We start from the raw sequence: 16661 nt of genomic DNA, 5'->3' as shown, positions 1-16661 counted from the left end.
CTGGGCCCTAGACGGGCTGGGCCCTGGACGGGCAGGATGGATGCCACATCTTTTACTCATCTGACACACACTTATATATACCTGTGTGAAACCATCACACATCTAAGGGCACAAATATATACACATGCAGGCATTAACACACATACATTTAGTCATTTAGCAGACGCTCTTATCCAGAGCGACATACACTGTCATGCACACACATAAATGTCATACACACACATACACTGTCATACAGGCATACAAGTTGACACACACTTGTTGTGCCAAGTGAAGGGAGATTTGCTCAAAAACCTGCTTCTCAAAATCTGTCCTGAAGAACTCCTGTTCCTGACGAACCCTTGTGTTTGGGTATCACTGCCCCCTTCAGGCAGCCCCGACTTACTGCAGGCCTGGAGCGGGATTCTAATGGTCTTACTCGGTCGACATTGAACAGTATTGAAGCTCTCAAAGTGGATGCTGCTTTGTCGCTTTGCTCCGATGGAACAACTTGGATACCAAGCATGTATTTATCACGTTGATCACTGCCTTAATATTACACAGACTGGAGGAGAGAATAAGTGTCACGTCGGCACTGTTAGTCAACAGTCACATGTTGAGGTGTGTAATTCCGTATTTCCTAACTTAATTTTAAAGTTACAGGTTATTTTCTTTTGGATATTTGATGTTATTTTGAGATGTGGGGGACTCAAAAACACGATAGTTCGAAGTCTCTGGAAAGCAAAATGGAAAGATTTGACGATGTGAGGAATGTGGACTGGATAGATGATTGGTATTTTTATCATGTGGAGTAGACTAGATACTGGCTGTGGCGTTTGATTTAGTACAGGCATCGTTAACACAACCTGTTAACGTATCTTGTGGTCACAGTTTAGAGTTATAGTCGGTTCAGGAGATGGTAGTTGGAACGAGAGAGGGGAGGGATGTGAACTAGATTTGATCGATCAAATCTATGAATTCCAACTGCCACTTTTTGTATGTGTCACTTCAGATTACATTAGTGGTTTGCTTTTCAAATGTGCAAAAATTCTGTTTAAATAATAATTATTTGCCTTAGTCACTATGTTAAAGTCAAGGATTAATTGAATTTTTGTTGGTTATCTTCAACCTGTAGTGCTTTTAGACAGACTTCCAATGTTTGGATGAAAGAATGGCAAGGAAACAAACTTAGTTTCTTCTCACAATACACCTCATAGATACATCAAACAGGTAGGCCTATGCAAATCTACAGTTAGTGCTGCTACCGCGCACACACACACACACACACACACAAACACAAATATACTCAGGATCTTGGTTTAGATATGTCATTCAGACATATCTAGTGACAGTTTGCACTCTGATGGTTTACAGTAACTGCATCATGACAGTTTTAGGTTTTCTCACTTATTATATATTTATCAGTTCAAAGTGACTTACAGTTCTTCACTGTGGGAGAATAACTTATTCTCATGGTTAAACATTAAAGTTTATGTCAGTGTAAGAGAGCTGGGGAAGTATGGATGACTTTTATAAACACAAACGAAAAACTCTGTACTGCACTCTCTTGCTCTGGAAATGGTTGTAAGTGCATATTGTTGGAGGTCAAAGACTCTCATCATGAACAAATGATTAATGTCTTAATGTTCATTCTACTGGGTTGGTAAAATGATTAAGGTGAAGAAAACACAAGATTAAGCTAATTCTTTTCTATATCCTGCTGGTCTAGTTTTTAGTCACATATTAGGTTTGTTTTTATTGTTATTCACATGGATAAACACAATCATTGGTCACTTATTTTGCTGCACCATTTAAATAAATAAAAAACATATTTGTGTAATTTAGTTTTTTTGCATGTATTTCGAAGATGAATTGACAAAACTGATCAGATTGGATATTGGATTGGGTTTGAGTCAAGTCGAGGAATGTACACTGATTCAGTTCTGAGACTATTGTGATATTTAAATGTTGTCGATAGCTTGATTGAGGATTACAATGCTGAAAAGTTCCCTTTGGGTTAAATGTCTAAATATGTTTTGTTTTCTATCAAATCCATAAAGAATGTATCTCTATTTGACTTTATCCCCCGACAAAAGTTTGAATGAAGACAAAGTATTTCTTTTTTTACTCATTTAAGATTTAGTCTTCACGTTATTTGTTTGAATTTATGTGTCATGTACTTTTTACAGATATATTTTCTTGTTTATATTGTTATGTCCAAGGTTTTGATATATTGGTACTTTCAATTATGTATGTTGAGTGGAACATTTTCCAAAACCCCTGAAATGCTTAATTCTTCATGCCCTGTTTCAACATTTAGTCAGCTGTGCGGACAAAGGTAACTTGTTTGCTGATTGTCATAAAAAATGATTTGATCACCTCCACAAGAAAAGAAAAAAATTAAGAATATAATACAACTAGAAAGTAACGTTGAAATCTTTCACTCTGTCATCTATTTGGATGACAGAAACCTGTTTTTTTCTATCAATGTTCATGATCATTTTGTATCATATTGTATCAACTTGCTAATCACGCGACAAAGCGAATTAACTGTTTGTTATTGTCATGCTATATATTTTACATTCTACTCTTGATTGGGGTCCACAAAACACACCATATTGTATTTCAAAGCTGGTCTAACATGAAGATGTTTGTGAGTAGAAAGGTGATGTAACAACATGTTGATTGTGTGTCTATTTTACCTTTGCTTTCAGAGTTAGGGATATATTCTGTTCACTCGCAATTGAAGCAAGCAAGATGAAAATAAATAAGCTTAGGCTACTTATTTTGTTTCACTTTAAGTAAGGTTGTTTTGTTTCCTTACGTGTTGTAACTCCACAGGTTGATTCAAAGTATATTCTTAGATTTTTGTTTAACTGTATTCAACACAACACAACAGGCTAAATCTGAACACCTGCTGGTTACTTGGACAATTACCAATACAATCCGTAGTTTGGGCCTAGTTTGACCAATTTTACTGTATGAGAGAACCATCATAAAAAATGATTTGCGCTATGTTGAAATGATGGTCTATGCCTAACTTTAATGGGCACAGGGGTTCCCATAAGCAAATTGGGTTTGTTAAATTGTATATATTCAATTGGTTTTGCTGCTAATTAAAGTCTCTGGCTAAAACCTAGATATGATCCATTAAGTATGGCTATACAAGTTGCTACCAAGAATAGAGCTGCTCAAATTTCTGCTATTATGTTGTATTCACGACTGCTTGACATTTTTATTTTTGTAAAATAAAGGTTTCTGTGTCAAAATAATTGGATGTATTCTCAGTTATTCTCCCATCATCCCACTATGATTTAAACAGGAGTCGTGTCCCCAGGTTTACCCCCGCCTGGAAAAGCACCCCCACTGCTGATCTATTGATTTGCGTGCTTTTCCAGGCGGGGGTGCACTTGGGAAGTCAACACCGGTAAGGCCAACGTGCAAGCTTGCTCCCTGGCAGTGTGGTGTGATAGAATACTGCACAGGCAGAATCTAGCTGACACGATACTGGGGGCAGTTAGACAAGAAGCGGCGTATCTAAAAATACCGCTGCCGAGCCGCGTGTGGGACGAAGAAGAGCATCTGGCAGCAACACAGTAGTCATCTGGAAGACAACCTAGAAATATAACCGAAGGCACCATGCAAGTTTTTGGAGAGTTTCAATACTTTTTTTTACGTATTGTGCCTTTGGTCGTGTAAAGTCGGCGTTTCACCGCCAAAGGCCCAGTAAAACTGCTGAAAGTTTGAACAGTTAGTGAAAGAGCTGGAGGATGGAGAAAGTTGTTCTGCTATTCGTCGGAGTTCAAGCCGCCCGACGGGGATTGTGTTAGCGGTTATTCAGAAGAAGTTTGGAAAACAGCTTTCAAGTTTTGTTTCCTTACTTCGTGAAGAAGATTGAGAGTTTGATGTTTTTGAGTCCTTTGACATGCAGAAAACTGGATAATTCCACAACCATATCCCAACCTTTCTTCCAAATAGCCTATCCAGTCTTTATCATTTTATTAAATTGTACAGTTTGTACATTTCTCATCAATCATAATTGAGTCAGTACAAAATGATTATTTTGATTTACATATGAACATTCAAATATACAGTTAATTCATTCAACATATTCTCATTTTAAAATGAGTGTTTTAACTTCAAGGAAGTTCAAGGTTCCACTGGAGAAGGTTGGTACAAGGCTGTACAATCATATCAAACACATGGAGCTGAATTTAAGGACGAATATTACATTCAGTTATGTCCTAATTAAACGGTAATAAATTAAGTATCAATGACGATAAAATAAAGCCCTTGAATGAACAGTTGGACTGATAGGGACGTCAAGCGAGGGAGACTCGTCCAGGTTTGATGACATCACACGAGGGAAACTCGTCCAGGTTTGATGACGTCACGCGAGGGAGACTCGTCCAGGTTTGATGACATCACGCGAGGGAGACTCGTTGTCCAGGTTTGATGACGTCACGCGAGGGAGACTCGTTGTCCAGGTTTGATGACGTCACGCGAGGGAGACTCGTTGTCCAGGTTTGATGACTGGGCGCCCCGGAGCCGTTCCATCTCCCGACCCACCGAACGCCTCGTAGCTGAAGTAGAAACACCACACATCAGACATTGGGGAGGGAAAAGTGTCACTTGAATACATCAATAGGCTTCTCTATTTGATCTTTGAGGAAGGACAAAGATAAAAGAACAATGTCAGACATTTTCTTCGCCAGACTGTCGACACGCCGAGCTGTCAGATTAAAGGAAAATTCCACTTTCAAGTCAAAAGTCAAACATGTAGAAGTCAAACATGAGGCGTTAAAAGGCAGGCACTTCATGACCAAACTAAACAGAATGTACAAAAAATGTCCTACTAGCTGCTAATAAATTCAGCTTTTACATCTCAATACTCTCTTCCATGTAACATGTATGAATAGCCAATGACCAGTTTGGTTGGGTCGGTTTCCATATTTCACATTAGAACGTTACTTCTAACAATTTCTTCAAGCTTTTGATGTGGAAACCTCTTCAGTGAATCCTATGGATACAATGGTGTACTCTAGTGTCTAGTATGGACACATGCTAACTCTAGTACATGATACAGTACACATGCTAACATGGACAAATGCCAACTCCAGTCCAGGATACGGTACACATGCTAACATGGACACATGCTAACTCCAGTACATGATACGGTACACATGCTAACATGGACACATGCTAACTCCAGTACATGATACAGTACACATGCTAACATGGACACATGCTAACTCCAGTCCAGGATACAGTAGTCTACACATGCTAACATGGACACATGCTAACTCCAGTCCAGGATACGGTACACATGCTAACATGGACACATGCTAACTCCAGTACATGATACAGTACACATGCTAACATGGACACATGCTAACTCCAGTCCAGGATACAGTAGTCTACACATGCTAACATGGACACATGCTAACTCCAGTCCAGGATACAGTAGTCTACACATGCTAACATGGACACATGCTAACTCCAGTACATGATACGGTACACATGCTACATGGACACATGCTAACTCCAGTCCAGGATAGTGTTCTCCAGTGTCTGGTTCAGCGGTGGTACTCACAGGTCAGAGTAGCGCTTCCAGTCAGCCCTGCTGAGGGAGGGTCTGGTGGAGGCCAGGGCAGAGAGGAGGTTGGCCTGACCCAGAACCAGGGGGGGGTGACAGGAGCCAGCCTGACCCAGGATTGAGCTCTCCTCCTGGACCTACAGACAGGGGCACACCCCTGTTACGACCAAAGGACCAGAGCACCCTGGAGTCTGTGTGCATGTGAGTGTGTGTGTGTGTGTGTATAAGTGTGTGTGTGTTTCTGTCTCAGACTCACTGCAGTTGTCCGGTAGTTGTTCTTGATGCAGCTGACCTCCAGCAGGAGGCGCTGCTGCTGCTCTGGGCTGCACTCCTCGTACCCACTCTGCAAGGAGGGCATGCAGGCTGGGGGGGGCCCCGCCGCCACGCCTGCACCCAGACCCCCAGGGAGCTCATGGGTCATGGAGCTGGGGTCAGACACAGCCTGGGAGGGGGTAGGAGAGGGGGGAGAAGAAGGGAAAGGCGTGTTCGGATGTTTGTATTTGCGTGTGTGTGTGCGTGTGCGTATGCATACTTGTGTGTGTGTGTGTGTGTGTGTGTTCTCACCAGACCAGGAGGTGATGGGTTCCCCAGCTCAGACTCGAAGGAGCTGCCAAAGTACAGCCTCCAGATGTTCCTGCTGGTGTCCTGGAGCAGCTCTCTGGCCTCCTGGGGCTCCAGGGGGGCCTCCAGGCCGGCCGGGCCCCCGCACGGCTCCCCCTCCCAGGCAGACTGGTCCGAGCCGCTGCTGTGGTTCAGGAAGATCATGGAGGACAGGCTGCCATCGCTGTCCGAGCCTGAGCCAAGCTCCTGGAGACACACACACACACACACACACACACACACACACACACACACACACACACACACACACACACACACACACACACACACACACACACACACACACACTGCGGTTAGTCAAGTCTGAATCTTTGCAATGTGGCTCCACATCTGTTCCTGGACTCTGACCACCAAACCTCAGAACTACCCCACTCAAATCCTCGGTGATGGATAAAAGCATCGCTATCAATGTAAATCATAAAATAAAAGCCCCTGTTGAGTGTAGAGGCCCCTGGTGTGAGCAGACCCACGTGCGCGGAGGGGGCGGGGCCGGCCGGGTGGGCGGGGCCGGCCGGGTGGGCGGGGCCGGCCGGGTGGGCGGGGCCGGCCGGGTGGGCGGGGCTGTGCAGAGCGTCCAGCAGGCCGTTGTAGAGCAGGGCCTTGAGGTCGGCTCCAGAGAACAGCTCTGTGGCCGAGGCCAGGAGATCCAGGTCCACGTCCGCCGCCAGAGGAACGCAGGAGGAGAGAGCCTGCAGGATCTGAACACGCGCAGTCTGGAGGGAGGGAGGGAGGGAGGGAGGGAGGGAGGGAGGGAGGGAGGGAGGGAGGGAGGGAGGGAGGGAGGGAGGGAGGGAGGGAGGGGAGGAAGGGAGGGAGGGAGCAGGGGAGGAAGGGAGCAGGGGAGGGAGGGAGGGAGGGAGGGAGGGAGGGAGGGAGGGAGGGAGGGAGGGAGGGAGGGAGGGAGGGAGGGAGGGAGGGAGGGAGGGAGGGAGGGAGGGAGGGAGGGAGGGAGGGAGGGAGGGAGGGAGGGAAGAGGGAGGGAGGGAGGGAGGGAGGGAGGGAGGGAGGGAGGGAGGGAGGGAGGGAGGGAGGGAGGGAGGGAGGGAGGGAGCAGGGGAGGGAGGGAGCAGGGGAGGAGGGAGGGGAGGAAGGGGAGGAGGGAGGGGAGCAGGGGAGGAGGGAGGGGAGCAGGGGAGGAGGGACGGGAGCAGGGGAGGAGGGAGGGAGGGAGGGAGGGAGGGAGGGAGGGAGGGAGGGAGGGAGGGAGGGAGGGAGGGAGGGAGGGAGGGAGGGAGGGAGGGAGGGAGGGAGGGAGGGAGGGAGGGAGGGAGGGAGGGAGGGAGGGAGGGGAGAGAGTTACAAGCTGTGTTACAGAGGGCTTCACATACGCCTATAGAAGTGCATCTAGACCAGCCTAACCCCTCCAAGAGGGGGGAGAGGGGGTACCTGATCGGGAGGGGGGCAGTACAGGGACTGGTCCAGCCTGCCCGGCCGGAGCAGAGCTGGGTCAATCAGGTCTGGACGACTGCTGGCCGCCAGAACATACACACCTGGATGGATACACACACACGCAGCAACACACAGAAAAGAAAAACATGATCAAAATAAGAACCCTGAACACATCCACCCCCCAACCCATCCCTCCTCACCCTTCCCCCCTCTCCTCCCCTTCTCCTCACCCTCCAGCCCCTCCACCCCGTCCAGCTGGGTAAGCAGCTGGTTGACCACGCGGTCTGTCACCCCCGTGCTGTCGTGACCCCTCCGGGGCGCCAGCGAATCAAACTCGTCGAAGAACAGCAAGCAGGGTCTGGCAGCCTGGGCCCTGGGGAGACAACCACCAATCAGATCCACACCTCACCGTGACATGACGCAGTGGAGCGCATGGCTATTGGACGGTGGCGCTCACCTCTGGAAGACGTCTCGGACGGCCTGCTCGCTGGCGCCGATGTACTTACTCAGCAGCTCAGGGCCCTGCAACACACACACACACAGTCAGAGTCACACACACACACACACAGTCAGAGTCACACACACAGTCAGAGTCACACACACACACAGTCAGAGTCACACACACACAGTCAGAGTCACACACACACAGTCAGAGTCACACACACACATAGTCAGAGTCACACACAGTCAGAGTCACACGCACACACACACACACACACACACAGTCAGAGTCACACACACAGTCAGAGTCACACACACACACACACAGTAACACACACACGGTCAGTCACACACACACACAGTCAGAGTCACACACACACACACGGTCAGAGTCACACACACACACACAGTCAGAGTCACACACAGTCACACACACACACAGTCAGAGTCACACACACACACACACACACGGTCAGAGTCACACACACACACACACACACACAGTAACATACACACAGTCTCACACACAGTAACATACACACAGTCTCACACACAGTAACATACACACAGTCTCACACACAGTAACATACACACAGTCTCACACACACACACGCAGTAACATACACACAGTCTCACACACAGTAACATACACACAGTCTCACACACAGTAACATACACACAGTCTCACACACACCTTGATGCAGATGAAGTTCATGCCGCTGTCCCTGGCCAGCGCCCCGGCCAGCAGGGTCTTGCCGGTACCGGGAGCTCCATACAGAAGCACTCCGGAGCGCAGGCGGACCGGCAGCCTGGAGAACAGGAGGGGGAACTGAGGGGGGAGAACCCAACACTGTTAGAACCCCGACACTGTTAGAACCCCGACACTGTTAGAACCCCGACACTGTTAGAACCCCGACACTGTTAGAACCCCGACACTGTTAGAACCCCGACACTGTTAGAACCCCGACACTGTTAGAACCCCGACACTGTTAGAACCCCGACACAGTTAGAACCCCTCTGATGCCCCCTGACCTCTACCAGAGCGTCTCTCAGGATCCCTGGATGAGCCAGGCAGGGGATGAACACACTACCTTGGCAGGCAGGAGAACAGTGTCCATCAGGAGCTGTCGCACGTCCTGAAGCCCGCCCACCTTCTCCAGCCCCGCCCCGCTGGGTGGCTGTAGCCCCGCCCCCCACAGAGAGGGGGGAGTGAAGTCCCTCAGAGCCACTAGGAAGTCTCTCCATGATAAACTGATCCCTGATAGGCCGGAAAAGTAATGAATATGCGTGAATACCAACGCTGGTTTTCTGGAACAGAATGAACGGACATGTGAGTGTGTGTTTGTGTGTGTGCTACCCTGGGAGGAACAGCGCCCCTGGTGGACAGCATTAGCGTGGACCGCCCTCTCCAGCAGCAGGGTCAGGTCTCGGGCCAGGTAACCCTCCGTCTCCTTGGCAACGGCTGCCAGGGGGAGGGAGGTGAGGGTGTCTGACTGGGGAGACTTCCTCTGGATCAGACAGCCAAGAATCTCTGCTCTTTGGGCCTGCAGGGGCAACACACACAGGAAACACACAGGGTGTGTGTGTGTGTGGACTGACTTGGTCAGCTGTGTGTGTGTGTGTGTGTGTGGACTGACCTGGTCAGGTGTGTGTGTGTGTGTGTGTGTGTACTGACCTGGTCAGCTGTGTGTGTGTGTGTGTGTCTGTGGACTGACCTGGTCAGGTGTGTGTGTGTGTGTGTGGACTGACCTGGTCAGGTGTGTGTGTGTGTGTGTGGACTGACCTGGTTAGGTGTGTGTGTGTGTGTGTGTGTGTACTGACCTGGTCAGGTGTGTGTGTGTGTGTACTGACCTGGTCAGGTGTGTGTGTGTGTGTGTACTGACCTGGTCAGGTGTGTGTGTGTGTGTGTGGACTGACCTGGTTAGGTGTGTGTGTGTGTGTGTACTGACCTGGTCAGGTGTGTGTGTGTGTGTGTACTGACCTGGTCAGGTGTGTTTGTGTGTGTACTGACCTGGTCAGGAGCAGGGATGTGTGTGTGACCCTGGAGGAGGGGTGACCCCTGCACTTCTCTGAGAGCAGGGTGAAGACTGTGTTGACTCTGACTGGTGACCATCACACACACCAGGCTGGACCTGACCACCATGTCATCCACCAGGTCCCTGACACCTGGCACACACACACCAACTTAGGACAAATATCTAACATATTTAACACAATCATCTCTACATCAATCTCTAATATATAACACAGAGAGACAGAGGAGGAGGAAGGTTACTCTGGGCGATGTGCTGGTGTATAAGGGCCTCTGGACCGTGGTCCTGTTCTGGTGAGGTCGCCGCCCCCGTCACATGATCCAGGTCGTCCAGCAGGACCACTGACGGCTGTTTCCACACCGCCTGCTCAAAAACCTCCTCCAACACCTGCCGCACGCTGTCTGCCCGCTTTCCTGAGGAACACACTGGGTCTGATACAGCTTTCTGCTGGGAGGGTGTCTCTGAGAGTGTGTGTGTGCATGAGTGAGTGATTGAGAGAGAGAGACAGAGAGAGACAGAGAGAGAGAGAGAGAGAGACAGAGAGAGACAGAGACAGAGAGAGAGACAGAGAGAGAGAGAAAGACAGAGACAGAGAGAGAGAGAGAGAGAGAGAGACAGAGAGAGAGATAGATAGACAGAGACAGAGAGAGAATGAGAGAGAGAGAGATAGACAGAGACAGAGAGAGAGACCCACCTTTCAGTTTCATACACTCCACCACCTCTACATGTGCGTCCAGATCCTCAGCAGCTTTCCTGCAGACAGCCCTGGCCAGAGAGGACTTCCCACTTCCCTGTGAGGACACACATGCTAACACTGATGCTAGCCCTCACATAGCACACACATGCTGACACTGATGCTAGCCCTCACATAGCACACACATGCTAACACTGATGCTAGCCCTCACATAGCACACACATGCTGACACTGATGCTAGCCCTCACATAGCACACACATGCTAACACTGATGCTAGCCCTCACATAGCACACACATGCTAACACTGATGCTAGCCCTCACATAGCACACACATGCTAACACTGATGCTAGCCCTCACATAACACACACATGCTAACACTGATGCTAGCCCTCACATAGCACACACATGCTAACACTGATGCTAGCCCTCACATAGCACACACATGCTAACACTGATGCTAGCCCTCACATAGCACACACATGCTAACACTGATGCTAGCCCTCACATAGCACACACATGCTAACACTGATGCTAGCCCTCACATAGCACACACATGCTAACACTGATGCTAGCCCTCACATAGCACACACATGCTAACACTGATGCTAGCCCTCACATAGCACTCACAGGCTAACAGCCTAGCTACCCTGTCCATAACCAGTTGACATCATCAGGTCGGAGGTCACTATACCTTGGCCCCGGTGATGAGCAGAGCTCCGCCCCTGAGGCCACGCCCCCCAGAGACCAGTTCCCGTGACAGCGGGCTACCCAGAAGGCTGTGCGAGACAAACTCGAATGCTGCTCGGCTCTGCTCCTCCACCCCGCTGAGAGAGAGAGAGAGAGAGGCGGAGAGAGGGGGAGAGAGAGTGAGGAACCATCACAAAGTGAACGATCTAACCCTCACAGTCCCTTCTCAACGTTCTTCAATACAGGACAGACTGCAAGTCTCCAAACCTGCTCCTGGAGCGATATCACTCCAACTCACTCATGTAGCACATCTCGTTTTAGTAATCAGCTGGTTGACAAGGTAACTAGTGTTGAATCAGGTCAAATAAGTGTGGTTGGAGCTAAAACTTAAAGGCAGGAGGCTCTCCAGAACAGAAACATTTCCTGCTTGTCTTCCCCCTCTCTCTCCCACTGCTTTCCTGTCTCTCTCCAACTGTCCTATCAATAAATAAAGCCAAAAAAAGCCCCCCAAATATCTCCAAATCATAATAATAATCCAGGAGAGAGGCCTACCCCAAAACATCCAGGGAGGGAAGATCTGGACCGGGCGCCTCGGCAACTGCCTTTACCGTTGGCATGGTTACCGGCTCCCTGATCACCTGTGGAGAAGAAGGCACGAATGATCTGTTGGTATACGAATGTTCTGGAACCATGGATGGTGTTTACATCCTGTCTGACACGTGGACTTCCTGTGTTGGTTAGTATTTGTGTTGTGACGACGCCAGAGCTAGGGAGAAGAGAAGCCTTCAGATGTTGACAGACTCTGTCAATTAATACAAATTTGAAATGTAATGTGGATGAGACAGACGTGTTAGTGTATGTGTGTAGATGTGTGTAGTGTACGTAGTGTGTAGTGTGTGTGTATGGAGGAGAGCTCACAGTGTCAGTACCTGTATGTGTTCTCTCCGGATCAGGGACGAGGCCAGGAGAAACAGCTGGTCCGGAGGCTCTCTCTCCGCCTCGGGCTTCACCACAGCCAGGACAAACTCCTGCTTCCCTGACAACAGCACAAGGTGTTTGGCACACGTGGAAACGTTAACAGACATGGGTCCCATAGTTGAGTTGTGGATCCTCTGTACTAAGCAGGCTGGGTGTGCTTGTTTCAGCCTGTGGTCGTTGGATGGCTGGGTGGGTTAGGGTTTGGCGTTCTACCCCAAACTTAGGCTCAAAGGTATAACATGAGCCTGCAGACAGAAGTTGTAGGTCCAAATCCCCCCTCAACCAATGGAATGACGAATAATATATATTTTCTTCTTCTTACCTTCTGTTCCATGCAGCAGGACCAGACTGGAGCGTGCGGTGAGGCAGGCCAGGGGCTGATGGCTCCGGGTGTGAAGCCACCCCAGGAAGGCCATCTGGACCTCCTCCACACTCTCAGCTCCCGGCTGGGGAGACGCCCACAATCAGAGTTACTGTACCTTTAATGTCTACTGTACCTTTAATGTCTTACAAGTTCAAGTCTTTTATTGTCAGATGCACAGAACAACACAAGGTCAGACTAGGCATTGAAATTCTTAAGACAAGCACTGGGCATAACATAACATATAAGTACACAGACCATCAATTACATCTATGCTAAGCTTAAAAAAAGTAAACCTCCTAAATATACAGATACATATAAATAATACAATATACTAAACCTTAAATACACATAATAACCTATTGCCAACCCTATAAACCTATTCTAAACTAAGTGAAGTACAGTAATGTACAATAGTGCAATATTACTGATAGTGCAACCAGTAGCTGAAAGTGCGTAAAATGACTAGTATGAAGTGAATCAATGTGAATTACTGTACCTTTAATGTCTTACTGTACCTTTAAGGTGCTACTGTATCTTTAAGGTTTTACTGTACGGTTGAAGTGCTACTGCAAATGTTTGTATTTACTGTATTTTTGGGGGCATTAGAACATATCTCTTGATATTTCTACTACTATTGTAGTAGAAAAAAAAGCACATTCCTCCTATACTTGGTTACAAACCGTGATGGGTGGGGGGAGGGGGGGGGGGTACCAGGGGAGCTCACCAGGGATTTGAGAGGCTGCAGGCTGATGCTGAAGGCCACCTGAGGGCAGGTCTGAACGGGCCTGATCCTCAGGGTGGAGTGCAGCTGGATGTTCATCCTGGAGGCCAGCGCCTCTGGGACCTGGGGAACGCAGCGGTCACATGATCCACAGCGGTCACATGGTCCACAGCGGTCACATGGTCCACAGCGGTCACATGATCCACAGCGGTCACATGATCCACAGCGGTCACATGATCCACAGCGGTCACATGGTCCACAGTGGTCACATGGTCCACAGTGGTCACATGGTCCACAGCGGTCACATGGTCCACAGCGGTCACATGGTCCACAGTGGTCACATGGTTCACAGGAAACATTAACGTTTATCGCAATAGTATCTAGCATTGAAGAGTGTTTTGCTGTTAAACCCATCCTTCAATTTGTTGTCAACTTAATATGTTGGGCTTTGACTGTAATAACCATTAATATGCCCATATGTTAGACAACCCAGCCAGTTCTCACCCCAGAACTGTTCTACCATGTTCTAGCCCCAGAAATGTTCTACCATGTTCTCACCCCAGAACTGTTGTAGCATGTTCTCAACCATAACTGTTCTAGCATGTTCTCCCCCCTGAACTGTTTCTACCATGTTCTCACCCCATAACTGTTTCTAGCGTGTTCTCACCCCATAACTGTTCTAGCGTGTTCTCACCCAGGCGAGGCCACAGTGAAGCTCTCCTCCTCTGGGGGTGGTCTGCTTGCTCCTGAGGGTCTCCACATGGTGACACACCACCTTCACCACGCTCACCTGCTCCCTCTCCGCCTTCTCCTTCTCTCCATCCACTGCTCCGCCCGAGGTCTGGTCTCCACCTCCACCACCTCCTTCACCTCCTCCACCTCCGCTCTTCCTCTTCTCCATGGCCTGCTTGGCGCTCTCCCTCACCTCCTTGGGGGAGGCCACCCTGGACAGGAGGCCGTACGTCACGGCCGGCTGCCCTCCCCCCTCCACCCCCCTCCCGTCTCTCCCCCAGGGCAGCAGATGAACAGCATCGTGGCTAACGCTAGCTTGGCAGGGGGGCCCAGGTGGCGACCTGCACACCCTGTAGACAGAGTCCCCCAGGAGGGCAGGGATGGCGGGTATGGGGGGGACCTCCCTTGTGGGGGGGCAGGCCCCCGTGAGCATGTACCTCAGCAGGCTCCTCAGGTCGGCTATGCCCCCCCACTGCTGAGCCTGGGGAGCCAGGCAGGGTGGCTCTGCGGCTGGGTCGGACTCTGGAGCGCTGCACCCCAGACTGGAGCTGGGGGATGGGGGGAGGTCGTAGGTCGGCTGCCTGTGGAGGGACTGGTTCTGGTTGGCTGGGGAAGAACTGGACCCGTTCTGATTGGGTGAGTCAGAACTGAACTGGCTCTCTCTGGCTGAGGCAGAGGTGAAGGGGTGACTGGGGAGGTGTGCACTTCCTGTGCGGAGCTTGGGAGAGACGACCAGTTCAGTGAACTGCTCCAGGCGACCGTACGGGACAGTAGGAGAGAGAGATCCTGCACAGGAAACAAGATGGCAGTTACCCAAGTGAAAAATATTGTACTTAAAGCATACTTAAGTACAAACACACATACTGTATGTATATATCAAAGTTATATGTAAGTATGTGAATATACAAAACAGTACATTTAAATACGCTTCCAACTGTGAAGAAAAAGAACTATAATTTTTAAATTTTATTTAAGTATACTCTTTTTCCTCTTGGGGTAGCTTGCCCTTTCACTAACCACAAAACATTCTTTAAATGTACTCGAGATGGATGAAACATGTTTAAATAATTCGGGATAAGTTGAGGAAACTTGAGGGAAAGTACCGACCTATCCTGATGTAGACGAGCGTGCGCTGGTCCACCCATACAGGGAATACTGAGCCCGGACTCACCACCCTGATCTGGTCCAGCAGTTGCTGCTCCAGCGCCGCGCTGTGGAGCTCCTGACGACCACAACACAGAGTTCATTACCTGGCGGCAAACACGTGCCAGGTTGGCGGGTGGAGCTAGTCTGACAGAGAAGTTACATTTTAAAGTGAAATGAACTGGGACGTGAGGACAGCAGCGTGTCTGGATGAGCAGGGTAACAGTGAGAGGACCAGGTTAACTTTATTGGTTTATTAACTCCCATCCCACACCAGGTTAACCTCGCAAGATAGCTGGATTCGCGAGATCACAACAACGCAAAATCTGTAAAGTCAGCTACTCACCAGGATCTCCCAGTCATCAGCCGACAGCGGTTCCACAAACACCTGTTGTACAGACAACACCTGCTGACACGGCCGCAGAAATCCCTTAACACAACAACAGTAGAACACTTGTTTAGATCAAAAGCGTTTGTATAGAGATCCGATTTCGAACCATCTATTAAGACCATAAACACAACGACCAAAATACAGTAGTAGGATGCATCTTACATGCTCTCCGTCTCTGAGTCCAAGCCTTTCCCCCAGCTGTCTGTTCAGTTCTACTTTATGGTCGTCCAGGGTTGAGGAACTTCTGCCGCGCGTCCAGCTGAGAAACACAGGCACGCCATGGTCCCAAGAGAGCTCCACTGCCTGGTTCTACGAAAAACGTTTAGAACATGTTCGTTGAGCAGACCATTTTATCCAAAGCGACGTAACTTTGAACCTCGGACCTCTTGAACTGCAGTCAATTGTGTTAGCCTAGTAGAACTATACCCATCCCCCTAAATTAAGCTGTTGAAAATGTTTACAGTCTGAAAGGTCCCTACTTTAAGATAACTTTTACCAATTTAACATACTGTTCTAATGAAACAGTCAGCTAGTCGGACTGAGATCATAAGCTAGCAAGCTAGTTAGTTAACTATATGGTTACCTCATGCAGAGAAAGCTGCGCAGACAAGTTGTTGGGTAGGTGAAGAAAGCAGTTTTTGGAGTTGTTAAAAAACACCGTGACAGGTTGAATGCCATAACTACCCAGCATAGCTGCTAATGTGTGCAATTTTGAACAAATGCACTAATATCAGCTATCAGGGGCATGAAGGTAGCTAGATAATACTTGCACCCCCTTCAAATCGCTCATTGCTGTGACAGAAAGACATTACTAGCTGATTTGCAGAAAGCTTTGCACCGTGCGATAGGAACACCCAGAGAACAACGGACAATCTATTACTTTTGCCTAA

At 48.9% G+C, this 16661-nt stretch overlaps 1 protein-coding gene across 3 annotated transcripts; it reads right to left on the bottom strand.

The window, feature by feature from the left end:
• Positions 1–3935: 3935 nt before the first annotated feature.
• On the bottom strand, positions 3936–16579 carry pex1 (peroxisomal biogenesis factor 1). 3 transcript variants are annotated; one of them, XM_084696935.1, is made up of 24 exons: positions 16355–16579; positions 15934–16080; positions 15727–15810; positions 15345–15459; positions 14200–15023; positions 13509–13628; positions 12743–12866; positions 12372–12478; positions 11995–12080; positions 11447–11579; positions 10754–10850; positions 10302–10472; positions 10038–10192; positions 9384–9570; positions 9118–9284; positions 8721–8855; positions 8043–8107; positions 7816–7958; positions 7583–7686; positions 6667–6909; positions 6140–6382; positions 5832–6017; positions 5573–5712; positions 3936–4562 (listed from the first exon to the last, which is right to left on the bottom strand). In XM_084696935.1, the coding sequence occupies exons 1-24, from the start codon at positions 16460–16462 to the stop codon at positions 4478–4480; spliced, it is 3969 nt and encodes a 1322-aa protein (XP_084553061.1). In that variant the 5' UTR covers positions 16463–16579; the 3' UTR covers positions 3936–4477. The 3 variants fall into 3 exon arrangements, with proteins under 3 accessions (XP_084553061.1, XP_084553062.1, XP_084553063.1); XM_084696936.1 differs by having other exon boundaries at positions 15934–16074; XM_084696937.1 differs by lacking the exons at positions 9118–9284; positions 9384–9570; positions 10038–10192; positions 10302–10472; positions 10754–10850.
• Positions 16580–16661: the final 82 nt, after the last annotated feature.

Source organism: Hypomesus nipponensis, chromosome 4, assembly GCF_054491055.1.
Source record: "Hypomesus nipponensis isolate SF chromosome 4, ASM5449105v1, whole genome shotgun sequence".
Lineage (NCBI taxonomy): Eukaryota > Metazoa > Chordata > Actinopteri > Osmeriformes > Osmeridae > Hypomesus > Hypomesus nipponensis.
The sequence above is the reverse complement of the archived record's forward strand: the minus strand, read 5'-3'. Positions and strand labels throughout refer to the sequence as shown.